Raw genomic sequence first — 24,626 nt, 5'->3', positions numbered from 1 at the left:
AATCAAGAGAATAGGATGAGTCCTAAAATATATATCTCAGGTGTCAAAAGGCCAGAGTAAAGAGGTTTGACTTATCTTGAATAAAGAGACATTTTATTTATTTATATACTTCAAATATTATCTTCAAATAGCAGTTGAGGGGAAGGATTTCATTGAGGAACATGCCATGTGTGTGTGGGGGGGGGAAGGTTAACCTTTCCTCCCCTCTGGAGAGGCCCTATAGGTGCAATTAAAAAACAACATTAAACATAGAAAGTTGCTTTCCATTGAGACAGACCATTGGTCCATCTAGCTCAGTATTGTGTGCACTGACTGGCAGGGGCTCTCCAGGGTTCCAGACTGGGTTCTCTCCCACCCCTACTTGGAGATGATAGGGACTGAACTTGGGGCCTTTTCAATACAAGGCAGATGTTCGGCCACTGAGCTATGGCCCATGCATTTTTTTAAAGATACACAGATGTGACCATGCATTTCATATGCTGTTTAATTTGGCCCTCACCTTAACTTCCATTGCGAGGTAGTTGTGAGGATAAAATGGAGAAACTTCCCCCGTGCATCTTGCTATACTGAGGAAGGCTGAAATATAAAGGGCATAAATATTTGTGCATTATTACTTTTTTAGGCATTATTGCTGAGTCCCAAGAATGTAACCTTGTATTAATAATTGTTATTGTAATAATCAAGCCAATGTACTAAACATTTCAATTTCCCTCAAAAATTTCCTCCCTCCCCCTGTCCCCAAACAAAATCCCAGTCCTCTAACAAAATTTTCCACAGATTTCTAAGAGCTGGAAATTGAAAACATTCTTCACACTTATATGCAAGAAGGTTTACTTTCTTGAGGGGTGGAATATAAAAATGATCTACCCTCAGAACATCCTCCCCTCTGTTTCTGCATGAGTTGCTGTTCTCCGTGTACTAGAAGGAGGCAAGCCCAGAATAGTCACTCATTCAGAGAGGTGATGGGTTGCCTCCTCTAATAGCAGAAAACAAAGCAATCCAAACTACAGGGATATGTTATGTATAGTGGCCACCAGCATAAAAACTGTTGCATTTCCGCCCCTTCCTGCCCTGTGGATGTGGGCTTTGAATTGTACCTTAAGTTCATTGCTTCTCTGCATGCATGCATGACCAAATGTTCCAATTACACACAATGCAGGATGGGGCTAAATTACCCACTAAGTCAGCAAAGGCTGATTGGAAAGTCACAAGGCCAGAGCATTTAATTATGCAGACACATGGTGGGCATCCTCCCATGTGGGTGGGTACTTCAAGCTCACAGGAGCCTTTTAATTACTTGATTAAATTTAATGAATTATTTGAGGCACCCTAGCGGGTTCTGACCCAGCATGCAGTTTGAGAATTGCTGCTTTCCACTTCCTCTTGGCTTTTTTTTTTTTACCATGCTGCTGGTGATATACCAAGAAGGCATCCTGAGACCATATCAGACAGATCTCAGCAGTTCTGACTATCGGACATTGGTGATATTGCAAAGATATTTCAGGCAGGGGTATCGCCCGTCTATGGAGAGTTGCAGGGGACGGAGGTGATTTTGCCTTGTTTGTTTGACCTACCAGGCTGCCAGTGCGACCCACGGGGCACAGTGCAGGGTGGACCCCAGTGCGATACCATCACGGGCGACTGCTTCTGCAAACGTTTGGTGACTGGGCGCAGCTGTAGCCAGTGCCTGGTAAGTACCCAGGCCAGCCTGCATTTGCCTCTTGCCTTCCGCTTATGTCTTCCCTCTGGGCTAACACCCGCTTGTGTTTCTTTTTTTCCAGCCTGAGCACTGGGCTCTGAGCCCTGACCTTCACGGCTGCCGGCCTTGTGACTGCGATGTAGGAGGTGCCCACGACAACCAGTAAGGAGACGATGACAGAGAGAGCATTCTATGTGTGTGTGTGTGTGTGTGGAGGCTAAGCAAAGAGGAACTGGGAGCAGGGGCCCAACAAGGAGTCTTGTGGGGTTTGCAGATCAGCTGAGGAGCAATCCATCTTCATGAAAAGGAGCCATGAAGCAGAATAGGAGAAAGACTTGGCAGCATCTGCTGAAGCAAGGGGGCAGGTTGCTTTGGAAGGAGAGGTGGGGAAGGAGACAGAACCTTTCCCTCCTTTAAAAAAAAAACTCATCCTTTTGTTAAAGTTCTACCCAACCTCTCTTTCATGGAAGTCAAGCCAGCATGCATGGAGTTCCCAGGTAGTCTCCCATCCAGGCACTGACCAGACCTGAGCTTGCTTCGCTTCAGCAAGGCTGCAGCACCCGGTGCCTTCCGTCCAGAGCCCTTTAGCTTGGCAGTGGATGAGGAGACAGTTAGGCATTGTTTCGTGTGCTAGCTCTGCCTGCCCTGCCTTGCTTGAGCCTCTTGCTCTTCCTTGCCACAGGTGTGCCATAGAAACGGGGCAGTGCCGCTGCCGCAGCCACATGGTAGGCAGACAATGCAGCCAAGTGCAGACTGGTTACTACCACATTGCTTTGGATCACTACACGTATGAGGCTGAAGAGGCACGGCTTCTCCAGGTGAGGAAGGGAGCTGATGGATGCTCAAATGTAGGAAGGCACTTTAGATGAGCCAGGCCATTGGTCCATCTAGCCCAGTATTGTCTACACTAACTGGCAGCAGCTATCCAGAAGTTCCAGCAGGGGGTATTCCCAGCCCTACCAGGAGATGCCAAGGATTGAACCTAGGGCATTCTGCATGCAAAGCAGATGCTGTACCACTGAGCTATGGCCCTTCCCAAGGCGTGGGATGATGTTGGTTGGTTTTGGGAAGTGTCACTAGCAGTTCATTGCCTACTCAGCCATGAGGCTGGCTACTTGGCAGGCCTGATAGGCCCATTTCTGGCTTTATTTTCCAACTTAAGTTGATCACTGTTCTTAGGTTTACCAGGAGACAAACCACAAGCCCGGTTTGGACAATATGCTGAGCCAAACCCTGTCTTAGATTGCAGCAGGAGGACCAGAGGAGGGGCTAAACAGCCACACTGTACTCCTTGGGAGCACATACGCTCATGCATCCACACTCACTGATTGTTTGGCTTAGCATAATGTGTGAACCAGGTCTGTCTTTTAATTTTGGGAACTCTGTAGGTGCAATGACTACTGTTCTTTGAGAGTGATATCATTAAATACACATTCTTCTTAAATGAACATTGTTTTGGCACTTAAGGCTTGCCTTCTGTGCTATGAGAGTTAGGCATCCAGAGACATATCATGAACACATTCTCTGGTGCGATTCCTTAATATAAGTGCAGAAAAAAGCAGATAAGAGAAAAATAAACTCATTTTAAATGTGGTGTTGCGCATACCATGGACTGTGAAAAAGACAAATAAGTGGGTGTTAGAACAAATTAAACCAGAACTGTCACTAGAAGCTAAAATGATGAAACTGAGGCTATCATACTTTGGACACATAATGAGAAGACACGACTCACTAGAAAAGACAATAATGCTGGGGAAAACAGAAGGGAGTAGAAAAAGAGGAAGGCCAAACAAGAGATGGATTGATTCCATAAAGGAAGCCACAGACCTGAACGTACAAGATCTGAACAGGGTGGTTAATGACAGATGCTACTGGAGGTCGCTGATTCATAGGGTTGCCATAAGTTGTAATCAACTTGAAGGCACATAACAACAAACAGTCCAATAAAGAACATTAGAATGTGTTGAAGTGCATCATGCAGATATTCTTACTCAGTTTTATTTTACTGTGTGTCACTTTGAGGACCCCTTTTAAAGCCAAAAAGTAGCATAACAATGATTTTATAAAAATAAATACCAGTAATAGTAGTTAAAACAGCAAAAAGAGTTGTGGGACTGTAAAGCCTTAACAAATTTATTATGGCATACATTTTTGTGGACTAGAGTATACTTTATCAGATGCATAAAGTTTAATTTTAAATTGACAGACACATATATGCATGATGGGGGGAAATGCAGATGAGTGAGATCGGGGGAAAAGAAATATAAAAGGAACAGACAGTGACAATTGTGTAAAAGAAAATAGTTACAATGATAATTAACGAAGCAATGATGGTGATAACTCACAGATCCTGTTATTGGTAGCTAATTAACACATAAAGTGAGATTTAAAAAAACATAATCTTGACTGAAGCCACAGGTAATAGAATTGAATTTCTTGACATTCCTTAAATCTGTTAAAAGAGCTCAACGACCAAAGCAACAGGCAACCAAATCTCAATTATCTGAGAACTGGGGGGACCAGGACCAGCCCAAGACATTTTGCTGCCGGAGGCAGAGCAACAACAGTGGCAATCCCCTCCCCACAACTAAAGTCAAGGTGCAAAGTACCCAAGGCCAGCTGAGTTATTTTGAAAGCTAAAGCAGAAAATCTTTCAAGCACCTCTCCCCTTTCCAGCAATAAATAAATAAATAAATGAAATAACAATTTGCTATAATTTCATGACACCCTACAGTAAACTGTCTCCCTTTCCCTAAAGGTAAGCACAAGGGGTCTGGGTTGTTGGTTAATGCATCACAAAGCTTGTTGAGTTCGTAGTGCATTTTCCTCAGGAAGTCTTCACCAACACTGTGCTGGCTGGAGCTCATGGGAGGGCACCAGGTTGGCGAGGCTGTCCTAAGGGAAGGGCAAAGTCTTACTAGTCTTTCTTTTGGCAGGGAGCTGAAGTACTGGAGCGAGTTCACCTCACAGGCCACCCAGCCACATGGACAGGACTAGGGTTTGCCCGGCTGTTGGAAGGCAGCGTGGTGGAGTTCCAGATCAACAATGTGCCTTTCTCCATGGAGTATGACATACTGCTGCGCTATGAGCCTCAGGTGCCCCTATGTTTGCTTACCATCCCATTCCCACCTGTTATTTATTGATTTGATTTATATCCCGCCCTTCCTCTTAGTAGGAGCCCAGGGTGGCAAGTTGAAATAGAAAAATTGAGGACATGCAATTTGCAATTCCAGTTTAAAATATATAAACTCAGATGTTGAGCCCTTTGATGAAGGGTTCAGAGTTTTATGTGAAGGTCAGAGCAAGTATGTCTCAGGGGAATAAATATATGTTAATACTAACATGCAGAGATTAAGATTCAGCAAGAAAGAATGTATTTCCATTTTAAAAAATCAAAACCCAAATTATGGATTTTCAGAATTTGAAATGTTTTGAGTATCAGCTTCAAGAAATGTGAACTTTAAACTTGCCTGGAATTTTGTTTTGCCTTTTCCCTTGGTCTGCATCTGTGCTGAAACTGATTTTAGATTTAAAAAAAAATGTTTTAAGAGATGGTTTGTTTTTAAGATGTTTTAAAGATGTTTTTAGTGTTTTTGTTTGCCTCCTTGATCTCGTTCTGGAAGGAAGGGCAGGATATGTATTTAATAAATACTGCTGCTGCTGCTGCTACTATTACTAATAATAATGATGATAATAGTTCTCAATAATAATAACAGTAGCTGTTATTACTACTACTACTGCTACTAATAATAATAATAGTTCCCAAATTTCCAGGTCTCCTCTTGACCACTCATGGCCTTTGGTTTTCCCCAGTATTTTATCTTTCTCCCTCTGCTCCTGTTCTCTGCTCTGCTGCGTCCTATAAGAACCTAAGATTGTCATCTTCTTACTTTCCCTGTTCATGTGGCTTGTAATATCAACCTACTATGTGAAAATTAAGCAGGGGAATACTGTACTCCCTCTCTCATCACTTTAGGTTGCATTCAACAAAAATCATTGCAAGTGCAAAACGACTTCTGCTTGTGCAACAGAATCCCCTTCCCTCTCTTCCCCTCACATCCCCCACATCCTCCCCAAAACTGCTCTGGGGTTTCCCATAACTCTCTGGAACAGATTTGTTTATGCAGTGACTCCGCTGGATTACAACCCTTCCTGTCTGTGGCAGGAATGCTGAATTTTTTGCCTGGAAGTTTTCCTGTTAAAAGGCACAGGGTCAGTGAAGATAAGTTGGCAATTCTATTAGACCTCTCCAGCAAGGCACTCCCTTCAGCCCTCTGAAGCAGGAGATGGTTTTTGGATAGTTATATCATGCAGTTGGTCAGGGAAGTAACCTTAATACTGGTTAGTTCATCCTTAAAAGTCCTTAAAAGACCTCTGGTCAGGAGCATTACTGTCTCTATTCCTCTTGGCTAAAAACCTGGAAAAGGTTTTCTGCAAATCAGAGGAATCTGTGGAAGTGGCAGTCCTATCCTATCCTATGGTATCTGGCAGAAGGTTGAGCCGGTCCATTTAGGCAAGATAAAAACAGTGTTTGTTTGTTTGTTTATTTTATTATACTTGTATACCGCCCCATAGGCAAAGCTCTCTGGGTGGTTTACAGTAACTAAAAACATTAAAACAAATACAATTTAAAACAGATCTTATAAAAACAATTTAAAACACAATTTAAAAGTTTAAACAGTATAAAACACATGCTAAAATGCCTGGGAAAAGAGGAAAAATTTGACCTGGCGCCAAAAAGATAATAGCGTTGGCGCCAGGCGCACCTCATCATGAAGATCATTCCGTAATTTGGGGGCCACCACTGAGAAGGCCCTCTCCCTTGTTGCCATCCTCCAAGCTTCCCTTGGAGTAGGCATCCGGAGGAGGGCCTTTGATCTTGAACGTAGTGTACAGGTGGGTTTGTATTGGGAGAGGCGTTCCATCAGGTATTGTGGTCCCAAGCCGTGTTGTTGAAACTGTATATCTGCAGTGGGAGTCTAAGGGAAAAAGCAAATTCCCTTGCCTTGTAATGCCCTCACTCCCCCTGCTTTGACAATTCTTTGTTCCTCATTGTGTTCTACTCCCTTGTGCCTGACTTATTGGATCTTTTCAGTCCGCTGTGTCTGGAACCCATAATTTCTTCACCTGCACATTGACCTGACAGACCTTGACCCTTAAAAATGATATCTGAGCTGGCATCATCTTATCCATGACCTGAAAGACCTTGACCTTTCAAAAACGCTCTGTGAGGCAGCACCGTCTTACCTGCGCCTGAGAGATCTTGATTGCAAAAGTTGTGTTTGAGGAGGCACCATTTTACTCTGGGCCTGGCTAATGACCTTAAAATCTGTCTCTGAGATGACGCCAGGGCCGGTGCTATCATTAGGCCAACTAGGCAGCCGCCTAGGGCGCAGACCTCAGAGGGGCGCAGTACTGACCTTTGAGGGGCACAGTTTTATACAGATTAGTTGTTTTAACCCTTGGAAAAAATGCAACTAAAATAAATTTAGCAGTTTCAAGTTTTGTGCTTTTCATTTTTTCTACAAGACATCTGTTTTTGAACATTGAAGTTAGCAATTTGGGGGGGGGGAGGGTGCAAGTAGTTAGCCTTGCCTAGGGCGCAAAATAGCCTGGCACTGGCACTGGGTGACACCATCTTACACTTGGCCTGACTCCATATCCCATCCAGCCATACGGCCCCTTGAGCAATGCTTTAAGCTCTCCTCTTTCCTCAGCTGCCAGGAAAATGGGAGGAGGTGAAAGTGTCTGTGATCCGGCCTGGGCTCATTCCCTCCAGCAGCCCATGTGGAAACACCATCCCTACTGATGATTTGATGTCTGTCGCTTTGCAACCCACATCCTGGTGAGTGCTGAAAAGCTGGGAATTGGTGACCTTTTTACTTTATTGGAACAAAAATGCAGCTCACACTGGGGAGAAAGGAAAGTATAAAGAGCTTTGGGTCATGAGGAATGCCCATACAGTACTGGGAACAGCCAGGGCTACGCATTTGCCCATTTAAAGCCCATTTAAAACCATCCAGACTTTTCTTTTGCTGTACAGCTGTTCTTAGAGTGGGTGTTTTCAAAGCTTCAGTGTCCAGGTAAAAGGTAAGTTTAAATATGCATATATTTACATGAATTAACAAATGCATAGCATTGTGTATTTACTTTAAAAAACAAAATCCAATTCTGCATGAAGGACACTGAAGAACTGTCCCAGAACAAATAATGCAAATTAAGCATTTTTCCATTCCTCTCCCCCTTGGTGTATTTTATTTTGCTTCCAAAATTGCTTTTTTCAGAGCAGGCTCCCCTTGCCAGTATGAGAAAGGATTATATAGTAAATTGATAAATGTCCATAGAAGATAGGAATGGGGAAGGAAGGGGAGGAGTGGCAGGGGGAGAAAAAAGCAGTGCGGTTCAGGGTAAGTAGGCAGCAGTATTTCCTGAAAGCCATGCTTAGCTGGGATCTTCTTTCAGATTTTCTCCAGACTCTGCATTTCCAAGCTTCTCTTTGTAACCATGAGGACTAGAAACATTTGAAAGAGGAACAATTACAGTAATGCCCATTTTTAAATGCAAATCAATGGACATGTGCAATTCACACAGCCCTGAAATGTGCAAATAAGCAGTGGCAAGGATTCTTCCCTCCCTTTTCCTCCTCCCCTTGCTAGACAAGGTGCCTCGGAAGTCAGCAACCTCTTCCCATCAGTAGTAGGAAGCAGAGGAGGGTATCTAGATGTGCCATGCAGTGAGTAGCGAGCCAGTCACTTGAGGCTGGCGTAGGGAGTTCTTTTCTGTCCTTGGCATTCAGGAAACTTCCACACATGGTAAAAATACTGGTTCCTCCGCTCCTCTTTGTGATGTAAACTGGTCCTTCTGTTCTGTAGGTATGTGGTGCTGCCACAGCCAGTCTGTCTGGAACAAGGGATCAGCTACACTATCCGGGTGGAGTTCACCCGCTATGGAGGACATGAACATTTACAAGGTGCTGCTGTACTCTTGGACTCGGTGAGTACTGAGATGTAGAGCTCTGGCATCTCCTGTAGACAGAATCATAGCTTGTTGGAAGAACACGTTGCTGCAAATAGGGATGGGGGAGAAATTTGATTCAGTTTGCATTTAAAGGTGAACTTACCCAATTTGCACTTTCTGAAACAACACGCAAACCAAAACACAGCCATCCTTTGAAATTTACACTTATCTGAATTTTGCAACATAGTTCTCCAGGCAATATGTGTACAAAAATGCATATACTAAAGTGCACATGTACATGCATAGTGAAAATACAAAAATACATTAGATCTGAAAAAATTGCTTTGCAAAAATGTGTATATTAAGGGAAATTGCATATAAAATGTGTATAGTAGGAGAAATTTGCACAAAAATGCTGACAAATTTTCATGAGAACATTTTTTTCATTGCAAACTGATGTGGAAATGTGGAAAACTGAACTTAAGATTGGAAAAATAAGAAACTGAGAGAAACTGACATTGACATATTCACCCATCCCTAGTTGCAAATTAACACACACTCTGCTTGACTCCTTCTCATTTTCCTTCCTGCTAAGCTGGTACTGATGCCACGTTACTCCTCCCTGGAGATGTTCATTGCTGGGGATGCCGCCTCCATCACCCGCAAGGAGACCTTTGAACGCTACCGCTGTGCCCTACAGGCTCGGCCTGTGATTAAGATGTCTGCCCCGGAACCATGTGCCAACTTGCTCACCAGCATGTCAGCCATTATCCACCAGGGGGCACTGCGTGAGTGTTAAAATATCCAGACACAAAAAACATACCACCATACAATACATCCACCCACGCAAGTCATGACTAAGTAGACCAGGAATGGGGAACCTGTAGTCCTCCAGGTGTTGTTAGACTCCAACTCACATCAGCCATGGCCAGCATGGCCACTGGCCAGGGGTTATGGGAGCTGTAGTCTAGCAACATCTGTTTTGTGATATTTTGTGGTGTTATTTATTGATACTGTTGACGTTTTTTATTATTATGTTCTGAATTGTTTGTATTATATTGTTTTATTCTTGCTATGGAAGCATCTTTGAGGTCACCTGGTGATGAAAAGCAGCATAAACTATACTAAATAATAAATAAATTAATAAATCTAGAGGGCCACAGTTTTCCTATTCCTGCAGTAGATGTTCTTGCCCACCCTAGTTAAACAATGGAAGGTTTCAAGTGCTACACTGAATTCAGGATGGGCTGGGAGAGATGGTCCCTGGAGGCCCATACCAAATGGAAAAAATGCTACCTTGCGCCCTTGCAAGATTGTGTCCATACCAAATAGATATAGCTTACAACTATCCTATACTAGAGTAGTGGACAAGCTGGGGACACCTAGGAACATAGGAAGCTGCCTTTCACCAAGTCAGACCATTGGTCCATCTAGCTCAGTATTGTCTGCACTGACTGACAGCAGCTCTTCAGGGTTTTAGATAAGGAATCTTTCCCAGCCCCACCTGGAGATGCTGAGGATTGAACCTGAGAGCTTCTGCATGCAAAACAGATGCTCTACCACTGAGCCACAGCTCTTTCAATACCCCATCTTCCTCCACAAGCCCATTTATATGTAAGTAGAAAGGAGGCGCCTGCTTACTCATAGCAAAAAGGCACCACCTTCCTTTTTCCCCTGCCTCCTCCTCACTCTCTCTTTGCCCTCAGCATGCCTGTGCAACCCCCAGGGCTCGCTGAGCTCCGAGTGCAATCCGGATGGTGGGCAGTGCCAATGCAAGCCTAATGTCATGGGCCACCGCTGTGAACGTTGCTCCCCTGGCACCTATGGTTTTGGGCCTGGTGGCTGCAAATGTGAGTAAAATTCAGGTTCTGGCTTTTCCTCCCCAAACAACTAACTCTTTATTTAGTTCTTACCTTTTGAAAGCATAGACCAGTCCTCTGCTCAGCTAGTCCATTTCAGTAAGTGCTGATGTAAACATTTGCCAGGACAGGGCACAGATAATTGTCCATTTCCTTTTGCTTCTGTGGTTGGTGAAGATGCCTCAAATTGCGGACATTCATTTGAAACTCCACCATGGGAGTGGGGAAGAGAAGCTGTTTGCAGAGAGGAAGGCACTTTGGAACATAGATGCAGTGTGCAAGGAAATTATTATGTGCTCTCTGCCTCCCACCTGCTTCTTCAGTCCCTATCACTCCTTTTGTATAGCAGTTTGCAGTATGGGGGCGCTTATCTGACCTCCCATCACCAGTGTCGCCGCAGCTTACTGGGACGATAAGGGGTGAAGTCAGCACAGTGCAAACACACTGGCAGCGCTAATTTGACTTGTTCACCTTGCTGCAACATTGCCTCTTCCAGTAAGTTGCAGCAAAGCTGGTTATGGGAGGTCAGGTAAGTGCTGCTGTCCTGCCCTGCCAACCACTACTTCTCCTTCCTAAAACAAATAGCAGCCATGAGGGCTCTAATGTATGTGTCTGCATATCATAGATAATGAGGGGCAGACTTCTCTGTGCACCACTTTGTGGTATGACCACATGTTTCCTGCCTATTTGATCCACCTGGATTATTTTGCTAGGCTGTTTATCATGGTTGCTATATTACAGGGTGGAGAAGTGTTTTGGTTGCGGTGGGGCAGATCTTTATCTGGCCCTACACCACAGGCCAATTTTGACCAGTGGGCCGGTCAGCCCACCTGTCAATCATGCAACATCATCATGACACCACATGATCAACAGGTGGGTTGTCCTGCCCATCTGTCAAAGTCCCTTGTGCAATGTTCCCATGCTTGGGAATCACAGCCCAAGGGGCGTTGCTAGCCATATGCTTTGGAAGCCTCCCCACATTTCTCCTTACATCTACAATGTCGGAGGTGCAAAGGAGAAGTGTGGGGATGCTCACAAAGCCCTTTGCAGGCCTCCCTGAACTTCTGCTTTCCAGCCCTACTGTCAGAAGTGCAAAGCATGGGGAGGCTCACAAAGCCCCAATATCAAAGATGGGAAGGAACCGTGCAGGGTGGTTTCAAAGAGCAGCAGCTGGTAAGAAGAAGCATTTTGTTTCCTCAAGCTAGCTCACCTATTTCTGATGTATCATAGCATTTTCTAAGCACTCATACTGCACTTGTTCAACAGTGAAGCAACAGTGCGTTATTGGAGCATGGCCTTTTATTTATCTTGCTGTCCTTGGATGTACTTTTTTGTCCTGCCACTACCCTGACATTAAAAAAAAAAAAAATCCCTGGCACATACTACAAAAATTCAAGTGATCAAATGAATAAGTTTTCGTACAAAATAAGCACATTTCCATTCAGTGATTTGCATAATTGGATGAGAACAGAAGCTGAATCTTCTTGGCACAGACTGTGAACCACGTGGTAGGTACAGGTGAAGGAAGTTGTGCATATGTGAGGAGTGGTACATCATGCGTGGGACATGAAGCATACATAGATCATTATGTCTGTTGGGAGGAGGAACAGAGGTACATGTGAACTTTCCTTCCTTCCCCTTGCAGCATGTCAGTGCAGCAGCCAAGGCTCCTTGAGCGGTTTCTGTGACAGTTTCAACGGTCAGTGCCCGTGCCGGCCAGGTGTCTTTGGCCCACGCTGTGATCACTGCCAGCCTGGCCACTGGGGTTTCCCTAACTGCCAGCCATGCCACTGCAATGGGCGCTCGGAGGAATGTGACCCACGGACAGGCAGCTGTTTGCATTGCCGAGGCCACACAGAAGGAGATCGATGCCAGAGGTGAGGGAGGGCACTAGAGCATTTTGAGGCAACTACTAGCGGAAGTTGGGGGCACACGCAAGCTGATGTCCCAGGTATGTGAAGTTCAGAGGTGAAAGCCTCAGGATTGTGCCTAACTTCCAAAGGACCAAGTGATTATCTACAACAGCCCTGGGTATAAGTCCCACAGCAATAAACTGATGTCCACACTTATTGAATTTGTTTGTATGTTTGCTTTCCAATAGCTATAGGGTGCCCTATCATCAGGTTTGTGAAAATTCATAGAATAAAATCATTAAAAAAAAAAGACATAAAAGCAGCATATAGAGATATGGCAGAGATAATAGATAAAAAGCTATTGCAAATGAAAAGGCCCAGGCAAATAAAAAGGCGTTCATGTGGCACCAGAGTGACATCACTGGGAGGCACCAGGTGAGCCTCTCTAAGGAGAGCACACTACAGCCAGGGTACCACCACCAAAAAGGCCCTTTCTCTATTAGCCACCCACCACATACATCTGGCAGGTGTTCCTGGAGAAGGGACAGGTCAGTACATATGGAAACAGGCAAGTCCTCAAGCATCCTGATGGGTGAAGGAGCCTGTTACATACTGCTTGATGAAATTTCACCTTGTAGTAATGAGTTTTTGTAGGTAGGTATATAGTCTTTCCCACCGCCCCAAGAAATTCTGTTCTAAGGAAGCCCAGATTCTGTGGAGTGAATAAATTAAATTTACATGTATGCACAATTCACATACTTCTTGCCTAACATTCACACTACCAACACCGGTAAGGAATAGGGTAACAAAGGGCAAGGGCCTAAAGATTGAGGTGAGAAGGCTGAGAGGTGCATTGAACATGAGCCATGGCAGAATAGTACAGTGTTCTGCAGGGTGGAAACCCTTTCCAGACCTCCTCTGTTTTGGGGGTTTCTCTTCATCAGATTCCAACCTATTAACCCACACCAGTGAATAATAATAATAATAATAATAATAATAATAATAATAATAATTTGATTTTTAGGCCGCCTATCTGGCCGAAGCCACTCTAGGCGGCGTACATATTAAATTCAATAAAATACAAAATACAGTAAATACAATAAATACAATAAAATACAAATAATCATCAGTGACAGAATAGCAGCAATTGTAATACATAGCAGCGGGGATTGAGTATATAATTAGCCCATCCCGATAGTCTCAAAGGCCTGACCAAACAGCCAAGTTTTTAATGCTCGGCGGAAGGTATCCAGGGAAGGGGCAGAAACTTGCTTTGGAAATCAAGAAACCTTGAATTCTCAGACTCCTGTATTCTGTGCTAGTTGTGACATGCTGCTGCTTTTAATGCAATGCCAGCCCAGATATGAAGAAGATACAAACACTGCCCCTTTATATTTTATGATCACATATAGTAATTAATGTGTTCCTGGAAACCTCTTCTCTCCAAATCTGCAGTTGTGTATCTGGATACTATGGGAACCCAGCGCTGGCCTCAGGTGGCCACTGCCGGCCCTGCCCCTGCCCTGAGGCACCTGGCTCTGGACGTCATTTTGCTGCTGCTTGCCACCAAGACAGCCGCTCTGGGACCGTAAGGTGTAGCTGCCTCGCAGGCTATACAGGCAAGTCCAGCCTTCTGGCACCCCATGGGGTTAGGAGTGAGGTCTTGAGAGGGGATGGCAAGGATATAACGAGGCAGGAACCCAGCTTTTCCCAAAGGACACCCTTTGTCTTACACAGGCCCACGCTGTGATGAGTGTGCTCCTGGTTACTACGGCAATCCTTGGCAGGCCAGGGGGCGATGCCAGCCTTGTGCATGCAGTAACAACATTGATGTGGCAAACCCAGAATCTTGCGACCGACGCACAGGCCGCTGCCTCCGCTGCCTCTACCACACCGAGGGGGACCAGTGCCAACATTGCCAAGGGGGCTATTATGGGGATGCCACCCGACGCACCTGCCACCGTGAGTGTCTGCTGTGGAGGAGAGATTTATTTTCCATCCAGCTCCTGTTGCTACCCTCCCAACTCTGACTCTTGGTGGTCCTTCAGTAACTAAAGAGAATCAGCTCATTTTGTCAACAACTGGCCTGTTAAATTATTGGAGAGGGAGATCATCTTGAGTAATGAGGGCTCATGGTCTGGGTGCACCTTAGATCTTACCACATATCATTTTGTTATCCCCAAGTGCAGTTCTCAACAAAATTGTTAATTAGAAACAAAACCATCTAAGGCACCCACATCCCCTTCTTACAGGCAGGGCCAGTAGTGTTGACAGCAACTGGACATCTATCTTCATAATTCTGTGAGGAACTTGACATTCTAATTCAGTACCTGGTATCCTTTAAAGGATCAAGAATTTCTGTTTTTGGTTTCTTTGAAAAGAAAAGAAAAGAAAAGAAAAGAAAAGAAAAAGGCTGTTTCTGGTCCTCATGATTGTTAATAAATGGGACTAGTAATGTCAGTGGGGCCTAGGTTTAAGGGTTACAGTGATAAGAAGGCAAGTCTTCTCTGCCTTGTACAAAGAACAAGGGTGACTATTTCATCACATGCTAATGGTTGAAGGAGCAGCTTAAGAGTCAGATTATCCCTGATGCACTTTCATGCACTCTATCCCCCCACTGCACAAACACACATTTTGAGAAAACCCTGCTAAAGTGTGAATGCTACCCTACATATATACCCCACTATCTCAGTGCCTTAGTTTATTAAACCCAAATGAGGCATGATTTCTTTTAATTTACATAATTACATATGTCATTTTTGTGTAAATAGATTGTTTGGCCTGATAGTGTGTCTCTTTTTAAGATGCCATTTTCAAAAAGTATAGTGTTTCTGAGCATAGTGTTTCTGTGCCTCCCTCCCTGCAGGTTGTTCCTGTAACTTCTTGGGCACGCTGCGCAGCGAGTGCCCATCGCAGGACCAGTGCCAGTGTGAGCGGCACAGTGGGCAGTGCCAATGCTTGCCCAAAGTCCAAGGGCAGAGCTGTGACCGTTGTGCCCCCAACTTCTGGAACTTGGCCAGTGGTCAAGGCTGTCAGCCATGCGGCTGCCACCCCCAGCACTCACTGAGCCCTGCTTGCAATCAGGTTAGGCTAAGAGGCTCTGTGCTAGGTGAGGCAGAAGACTGGGAACTTCTAAGGCAGGGGTGGGGAACCTTTTTCAACCCGAGGGCCACATTCCCTTCTGGGCAATCTTCTGAGGGCCATGTGCCAGTGGTGGGCAGAGCCAGAGGCAAAAGTGAGGGGAGCAGTGAACGGAAATTTTTACTTTTCTGTAGCAGACAAGTTCCTACACAGACTAGGAGTGTAGGAAGCTGCCTTATACTGAGTCGCACCATTGGCCCCCTGGCTCTTCCACTGAGCTCTGGCCCTTCCCCACTCACATACCCCTCTCTGCTCTCCATCCAGGTAAGCAAGAGGCATTATTATTATTGTCATCATTTTTATTATTATTTTAATTTATTACCCGTCCTTCACCAGGATGGGTTACAGCAGTCTAAAATATGTCATTAAAACATTTTAAAACAAGTTAAAATCTCAAATGTCACAAAAATAGGGTGGGTCCCAAAAACATACACCTCAGGTGTCAAAGGCCAGGTTAAAGGGTGCGTCTTCCGTATTCACCCAGAACTGTACAGAAAAGTTTCCAGATGCACCTCTGAGGAGAGGGAGTTCGACAGACTGCCGCAGAGACTGCCTCTCTTAGGCTGCTGCCGCTGCCACTACTGCCACCCCAGCTCCTGAGGGTGGTGGAACTACCAAGATGGCCACGTGTCAGAGTTCAGGGACACAATCCAGCCACGCAAAAAACTCGGAGTGCCAGTCAGGGCCAGTGAGGGGTGTACTCTGGGGAGAGTTCTGAGGGCCAGACAGAGAGGCCTGAAGGACCACGCTTGACCCCTGGGCCTGGGTTTTCCCACCCCTGATCTAGGGCAATACCGTCCTAGATGCTGAAGGAGTGGAGAGCATCTAGGGCTTGGGGCTGAGAATTCATGTGAAGTAGAGGTTAGCATGTCAGATTAGGATCCAGGTCTCGCGTATATGCTTTTGCACCTTGACAACACCTTTCTTATCTTTGCCCTGAGGTGGAGAACAAGGACTTGCTAATGTGAATTCCTGCTGGTGAACATAAGAAGAGCTTGCTGGCCAACCAGATGCCCAGGGGAAGCCTGCAAGGAGGACAGGAGTGCAAGGGCACTCTCTCCTGAGGTTTCCAGCAACTGGTACTTGGAAGCATACTGCCTTCGACCATGGAGGCAGAACATAGGCATAACGGCTCGTAGCCATTGATAGCCTTGTCCTCCAAGAATTTCTCTAATCCTTTTTTTAAAAGCCACTAAAGTGGGTGGCCATCGTTGCCTCTTGTGGGAGCGGATTCCATAGGTTAACTATGCGCTATGTGAAGAAGTACTTTTGTAGCTCTAAATGGGCCTGTCTTGTAGTTCACAGGGCAGTGCCAGTGTCGGCCAGGTTTCGGGGGTCGCACTTGCTCAGAATGCCAGGAGAACCACTGGGGAGAGCCCAGCCAGCTGTGCAGAGGTGAGTGCAGCTAGTGTGCTGGCAGAAGCCAGACCCTGACAGGTGGGGTGTAAAAGCTGGAACCAGGAGGCAAAGATGAAATTAAGGATGAAATTAAGTACTGTCTATGCTGAAATCCTACAACTGCATTATTCGATGCAGAAATCCTGAAAATGTCAGACTTCATTTTTATTTTATTTTTTAAAAAGTGAGTTTCTGCTCCTTATGACTGTGAAGATAATGGGTCGTTTTCTGAGAACCATGAATTTATTTATTTTATTTTATTATTTAATTTGTATCCCGCCCTTCCTCCCAGCAGGATCCCAGGGCTGCAAACAAAGCGCTAAAAACACTTTAAAACATCATAAAAACAGATCTTAAAATACATTAAATACATTGAATGAGGATTTTGTTTGCTCTCAAGAGCTTTCCTTTCTCCTCCTTCCCACTTCTGCCCCATGCACACTCCTTCCTCAAAATGGCACTTCCTGAGAGGCAAGAGATCCTCCAGAATAAGGTGAGATTTTGAGGTAGGAGGGGATCATCATTGTCTTCTGTTTGCATATGAGGATCTCTTGAATCCAAGCCATGATTTAAGAAAGGGGACTCTCCCTACTTCCTTGAAAAGGTCTCCTGAGCTGCACTGGAGGTTTTCTTTGTATTTTGTAATATTTATTTGATAATGTACAAGGAGAGCTTATTGGAAACAAGCAGACTCCTAAAGCAGGCAGCACAACGAATAATCCATCATTAGATTCCTAAAGAATGACAGTTGTATCCCAGTTGCAGCCAATTCCTTAATACCCAACACTTTATCTTATTCTTGCTATCTGTCTCTGTCCAGATTCAAACAGCAAACTGGTGTTTCTCTGCCCCTTTCACTAACTACCTGAAGGGTGTGGAATACTAAAAGGCTGGATGGCCAGTCTTGTAACAATATGCTTGGAAGTGTGAAGGCAATCAATGCTGGAGAAAACTTGAAAGCCAGTTATTAATTCAGGAGGATGACTCCTGAGACAATCATGGTTTCTTGATTCTATTACAAAGGCATTTGGAGAGTGTGATTGAATACTAGATAGTAATCTGCCAGCATACATGGGAGATAATAGAGACTGCATTAAATAAGCAGAGTTGGAAGAGTATGTTTTACGAAGAGTGATTGGGAGATCCTGGGCTCAGATCAGATTATTAAGGGATTTGTTCATTTGGCCATGCCTTGTGGGCTTAGGCTGCTGGGAAGTGCAGTGTGGGAGGGGCAGAGGTGGAGGGCTTTATTTTGTCTTGCTCACTTAGTTTATGTTTTGAGCAGCCTGTGATTGTGACCCACGTGGGACTGAGAAGCTACAATGCCACCGCATCACTGGACACTGCTCCTGCCGCCCAGGCATCTCAGGTGTGCGCTGCGACCAGTGTTCCCGTGGTTTTGCTGGCGAATTCCCAGCCTGCCAGCCGTGCCACCAATGCTTTGGGGACTGGGACCGCATTGTGCAGGATTTGGCCACCCGCACCCGCAGCCTAGCACAGCGTGCCCAACACCTTCACCAGACAGGCCTCACTGGGGCGTTTGAGGGCACCTTCCGTCGGCTACAGGACAAGCTGAGTGCTGCCCAGGCCATTGTCAATGCTCGCAACGCTACCGCCAGCACCATCACCCACGTCTTGCATAACATGGATGAGCTGCGGTGAGTGAAGGGTTATTCTAGCACCACATAAACTTGCACAGGAGATGAGCTCAGTTGGAGCCTAGGAACAGTGGTTGGGCAATGGTCAGGAGTCATGGGAGTAGTAGGGAGTTGGAGTCCAGCAACATCTGAAGTAGAGATGGGATCCGTTGGCCATTGCTGGTTTGAAAGCATTCCGTTGACCTAACAGGCTGGTATCAATTCAAGTTTGCTCTTTGTCTGCTGGCCGCTCTGTTTACCCATCTGTGTTTTCACTTGCAAAAATATTAATATCAATATTTTGAAGGGAATCAGTGAATGAAAGGAAATATCAATAAAATTATTGGTCAATATCAATATTTTAGAGGTAGCTTTTTTTAAAAAAAAATCTGTTTTCAAAAGTAGCCACGGAAAATGACTGTATAAGAATCTGACACAGAATGATAGAAAATAAACAGATTAATGGGAAATTAATTAATTAATGAGCAGTGAAGTGGCCAAGTTTGCTGACGATACTAAATTGTTCAGGGTTGTTAAAACAAAAAGGGATTGCGAAGAGCTCCAAAAAGACCTCTCCAAACTGAGTGAATGGGCGGAAAAATGGCAAATGCAATTCAATATAAACAAGTGTAAAATTATGCATAATGGAGCAAAAAATCTTAATTTCACATATACGCTCATGGGGTCTGAACTGGCGGTGACCGACCAGGAGAGAGACCTCGGGGTTTTAGTGGACAGCACGATGAAAATGTCGACCCAGTGTGCGGCAGCTGTGAAAAAGGCAAATTCCATGCTAGCGATAATTAGGAAAGGTATTGAAAATAAAACAGCCGATATCATAATGCCGTTGTATAAATCTATGGTGCGGCCGCATTTGGAATACTGTGTACAGTTCTGGTCGCCTCATCTCAAAAAGGATATTATAGAGTTGGAAAAGGTTCAGAAGAGGGCAACCAGAATGATCAAGGGGATGGAGCGACTCCCTTACGAGGAAAGGTTGCAGCATTTGGGGCTTTTTAGTTTAGAGAAAAGGCGGGTCAGAGGAGACATGATAGAAGTGTATAAAATTATGCATGGCATTGAGAAAGTGGATAGAGAAAAGTTTTTCTCCCTCTCTCATAATACTAGAACTCATGGACATTCAAAGAAGCTGAATGTTGGAAGATTCAGGACAGACAAAAGGAAGTACTTCTTTACTCAGCGCATAGTTAAATTATGGAATTTGCTCCCACAAGATGCAGTAATGGCCACCAGCTTGGATGGCTTTAAAAGAAGATTAGACAAATTCATTGGAGGACAGGGCTATCAATGGCTACTAGCCATGATGGCTGTGCTCTGCCACCCTAGTCAGGCAGTATGCTTCTGAAAACCAGTTGCCAGAAGCCTCAGGAGGGGAGAGTGTTCTTGCACTCAGGTCCTGCTTGCAGGCTTCCCCCAGGCACCTGGTTGGCCACTATGAGAACAGGATGCTGGACTAGATGGGCCACTGACCTGATCCAGCAGGCTCTTCTTATGTTCTTATGTTCAGTACCAAATCTAAATTGGGCAGAATTCTAGTCTGTCTCTCATCTGGAGGACCACACAGGTTCTCCACTCCTATAGTAGCCACTATTGGGCTAGAATGACAACTACAGTGGCTTGTCACATGAGGAAGCTCGAAAACAAGGCATGATGGAGGCAGTCATCCCGATGTTTTTCCAAAATCTCATCATTAGATATACTTGCTCTCAAAATGGAGGTTCTTTTTAAATTAGGGTTAGCCAGTAGCTATTGATGGATGACTTCATGGGGGATTTGTTGAATCTTTCTGAAAGGGTCATAATTAGGGGTGTCGCCATATTAAAGAAGTTGATTAACCAAATTAAATGGTTTTAATTAGTTATTTGAAATCATTTAAATCTACATAAATTTGTGTATGACTAAACCATAGTTTGAAGGGAAAAATACTTTTTTCAGACGGTGTATGTCTGTGTTACAGCTGGCGCCATTTTAGAAGATAGATTCCTGCTTGTGTGAGAGTGAAGGGGGGGAAATGCCTCTCTAAGATGGCAGCTACCATTTGCAGGGTTTTTTTAATAAAAAAAATTAACGTGTTTTGAAAACTTTGCTATCCAGTTCATTAAGGATGCCTTTGAGTGGATTAAAAATGATTTTGAATCAGTTAAATCAATTAATCATAGGAGTCGCCAACATTTTGGGCAGCTGACTATATTAGGAATATTGAGAAAGTATTATGGGCACCATCAAAAAATGGCTGCTGTAGTGTGGGTGGGGCCAGTCACAAAACACCCATTTCACAGAAGGTAAATTGGAGAAGCTTAAAAGAAAATCAACTAGCCAAATACCTTTAGTATGAGATAAGAGATCACGTCTGAGCTCCAAAATACAAAATCACTCTCAGGAACCCACAGTTTTCTGCTCCAAGAGAATACCCATTTGACAGGAAGGCAACCCGATGAGGCTAAAAGACAAGTAACTTGCTCAAGAAGCTAAGTATAAACAGAGGTGGAATAGGAAGCTGTTTTATACAAAATCAGATGGCTTGACCATCTAGACTAGGAATGGGGAACCTGTGGCCCCTCCAAATGTTGCTGCACTCCAACTCCCCTCAGCCCAAGCCAGTTGACCCGTGGTCAGGGATGATGGTACTTGTAGTCCAGCCACATCTGGAGGGCCACAGGTTCCCTATTCCTGATTTAGGCCATATTGTTTCTTCTGACTGGTAGCGCCTCTCTTGACTCGTCTCATGCAGAGAGATGCATCTCCCTTCACCTGCTCCCTGAGCTTTTTAACTGAAGATGCCAGGGACAGAACCTGGGACCTTCTGCATGCAAAGCTGGTGCTCTGTCACTAAGCTACAGCCCCTCATTTGTTGAGAGCAGCTTCTGTCAACCCGGTGCCCTCCCAGATGCTTTGGACTACAACTTCCATCAGCCCCCAGCCATGCTGGCCAAGGCTGAGGAAAGCTGTAGTCTGAACCATCTGGAGGCTGCCAGGTTGGGGAGGGCTGGTTTGAAAGGACTGTAGTTCAGTGATACAGCACCTGCTTTGATGATGACCGGGGTGCAACCTTTAACCATCTGCCTGCCCCTTTCCTTTCTCCAAGGAAGAGGAGCAGTGGAAGAGCATGTCGGGGTGTGTGTGCGTGCTTCCTCCTCTTACAAATGGACCTTGAGCTTCCTCATGAGCAGAGCTCACTAGAAATCCAAGTTCCCCTATCGAGAGTGCAGCAGGATCTTTTGCTGAAGTTACCCGCACGTCACCCCCAGAGCATGTATAATTTTACCCTTAACCCAATGACACATACACAGAAAGTAAAATAAAGAGTGGTTTTATTAAGAGAAGAAACAAGGAAAAATATTGCAGTTTACAAGTACAGTTAACAATGAGCAGCTTTCTATTCATTCATTCATTCAGCAACACTGGATAGACTAAAGCAAAGAGACTAACCCTATGAACACTTTCACATTAAGCTCACCCACACAGAAAGAAAAAGGAAAGGCCCAGAAGTTGCATATACCTTTCCTGGAGAGTTGCTGCAAGACTAAGGCTGAGAGACTTTTGTATCTAGCCCAATGAGCCAAAGCTCTGCCCTTAGTAACCAGCGCTAGATTTGAAAGTTCTCACCCAAATTCTTAGCTCTGAAGTTCTGCAATTGTCCCGAAGATGCTAGGGTGCGTTGATAAGAAAAGCAGCTGTTGAGCCCTCCAGAAGGAGGAACTCCTGACCGCTCCCAACTCCTCATGTTTTATACCTTTTTCTCACTAAACTGACTCCAATGTAAATGTGACCAGGAAGATGTGAACCAACCCATTTCCTGATAAGTTCCCAGATAATAGGTGTGATCTCCCTGCTGTAGATTCCTGATGATTCCTAAAGGTTACAAATTATCATAATCCTTATGTAAAACCGTTTCTTTGTTTGGAAGGAGCACCTAATTCTTCCTGGGCAACATTCCCCAAATTTCCATAGGAGACAAGAAGTCAAAGATTAAAAATTCCCAATATTTGATTCCTTACACTCCCCTGTTCTCACTTTCATCCTTTTACCAGGCAGGAGATAGCAGATGTCACAGAAACGCTTACCAACCTGGAGGGTTTGCTGACAGCCACCCAGGACAAGAACTTCAATGCCAACCATGCCCTAGGCATGCTGGAGCGTGGTGCTCGTGCGCTCAATCTCAGCCTGGCAGACCTTGTACGTCAGCTTGATGCCCTCAAGAATGCCAATGTGCTGGGTAAGTCTACGCCCAGAGGCCAAAGCAATATAAAATCCATGCTTGGTTATCCTTTATTCATTTATTCCTTTTTTATTCTAGATTCATTCCATTTTTATCCACCCCTTTATCCAAGGAGTTCAGGCTGGGGTATATGGTTCTTCCCAGCCACCTTGCCCGCCCCATCTCCTGCCCCATTTTATGGTCACAACCACCTTGTGAGGCTGAGTGTAACTGGCTCAAGATCACCCAGTGAGCTTTATGGCCGAGTGGGGATTTGAACCTGGGTCTCCCAGGTCTTAGTCTGACACTACACCACTCTCCTTGGGACTCCTTTCTCTTTTGGCCTCACACTTTTGACGTGCAGCCTCCACAAATGTTACCATGACATACCATCTCTAGTGAGTGTAGTGTGTAAGAGCATGAGCTGGAAGTTCAGATCTCAGTTCAGAAATGAATTGATTGGATAGTCGTCGACTGTGAAGACAGATGTAATATTTAAAGAGAGGTCTTTGGGGGTTCCCTGCAGTGTGCCAAACTGGCTTTGCATGGCAGATGTGTATGTTCAGTCAGGTCAAATGCTGAATCAGACATCAATCTTTCCCCATGCTTCAGATAAACTACCCACTTTTTAAATTATTTTTTAAAACCTCTCTGTATGTGCATTTATTGACTTAAGCCTCCCATCTTTTGCCTTATTAAAATATAACGGAAACAAGTTAAAAACATTTGCAAAACTGCTCTGTGAATTGGGAGCAGGTGTTCTCATGACATGAGTACTAGTCCAACAGTCCTGTTATCTAGCACTCTGTCATGCTAAAAGCACTGCAATAATTCTACGTATTTATGCAGTGCTTTTAAAAATAAAAAGGGGGGCAACCCAGCTGAAGCACTGAGGGAGGGTGTGACGGCTGAACCAGGTGCCAGCTGTTTGCTAGGATGCACAATTGAAGCTTGGTTCACCTTACAGCTGAGGGATGCATTGTGCACTCCGTTTCTCCTGTTGTGTGTGTTTGGCCTGCTCACCCTTTCCCTTTGCCATCATCACCTTTGCCCTGTTTGGCCTCCTCAGCCGTTGCCATCACCTATACCTTAGAACCTTTCTGGCCTGCCTCTGATGCCTGCCAATTCCTCTTTCCAGAATCTTTTTGATTAATACTAAAGCATACCAATCCTTTTTGAAGTAATGAGATGCCCAAGAACCAACACCCCACCCCATCCCACCCCCATAAGTAGCACAAGGGACAGAACTGTGGACACATCCAGGTCTGTGTGTTGTTTTTGTGGCAGCCCCCCCCCTTGCTGGAAATTGCCTTTTAAACTGCCGAGCACCTTGTCTTTGCTGCAGCACAAGGAGCAATCAAACTAGGATGGGGGAGAATATTAGCTAAATCGGATTTATTACTGGATTTTGACATAATCCGACAATCCACATTATTTTTGGATTGGCATTGATTTTTTACAAATTTTACATTATTGTCTTCGTAATAAGCTTTCCCCTAAGCTGGTGCAAATTGGTGGAACAAGTGCCTAGAGAATAAGCATTTTCGTTAGCAATTACATTTCCCCCCTGCTAAAATTTAGATATTAAGAGTAAATGAGGTAAATGGGCTGAGTGAGAGGGAGGAGTACATGGGTTGGAATGTTGATGAGTGTTGTATTATGATTGGCTGAGCGTTTGAGTGTCTGAAGGTATAGATGAGAGGATGAGAGTTGAGAGAGGTGCCTATTGAAGACCTTCCTCTATCAACAAGACTTTTAAGTTGAGACCTATCCCTGTCTGCTTCTGTGTTGGAATTGCTTTTTAATATGTTCTTAAACCTTCTTTTTAAAAATGTTTTTAATCTTAGAAGATGTTTTAAAAGT

At 44.7% G+C, this 24,626-nt stretch overlaps 1 protein-coding gene across 3 annotated transcripts in view; it reads left to right on the top strand.

Annotated features, from left to right (window-relative positions):
- Positions 1–24,626, top strand: part of LAMB2 (laminin subunit beta 2) — a 76,515-nt gene that overhangs the window by 31,353 nt on the left and 20,536 nt on the right. For all 3 annotated transcript variants that reach the window (XM_061618846.1, XM_061618847.1, XM_061618848.1), the window contains 15 exons: positions 1,578–1,690; positions 1,782–1,861; positions 2,382–2,517; positions 4,636–4,794; positions 7,417–7,544; positions 8,572–8,692; positions 9,252–9,444; positions 10,363–10,506; positions 12,161–12,392; positions 13,824–13,987; positions 14,106–14,330; positions 15,235–15,452; positions 16,808–16,904; positions 18,193–18,565; positions 22,597–22,781. In XM_061618846.1, coding sequence (XP_061474830.1) covers positions 1,578–1,690; positions 1,782–1,861; positions 2,382–2,517; positions 4,636–4,794; positions 7,417–7,544; positions 8,572–8,692; positions 9,252–9,444; positions 10,363–10,506; positions 12,161–12,392; positions 13,824–13,987; positions 14,106–14,330; positions 15,235–15,452; positions 16,808–16,904; positions 18,193–18,565; positions 22,597–22,781 — 2,568 coding nt within the window. The remainder of the gene's footprint in view (positions 1–1,577; positions 1,691–1,781; positions 1,862–2,381; positions 2,518–4,635; positions 4,795–7,416; positions 7,545–8,571; positions 8,693–9,251; positions 9,445–10,362; positions 10,507–12,160; positions 12,393–13,823; positions 13,988–14,105; positions 14,331–15,234; positions 15,453–16,807; positions 16,905–18,192; positions 18,566–22,596; positions 22,782–24,626) is intronic.

Source organism: Rhineura floridana, chromosome 3 (genome assembly GCF_030035675.1).
Source record: "Rhineura floridana isolate rRhiFlo1 chromosome 3, rRhiFlo1.hap2, whole genome shotgun sequence".
Lineage (NCBI taxonomy): Eukaryota > Metazoa > Chordata > Lepidosauria > Squamata > Rhineuridae > Rhineura > Rhineura floridana.
This window is presented reverse-complemented; position numbering and strand designations above follow the sequence as displayed.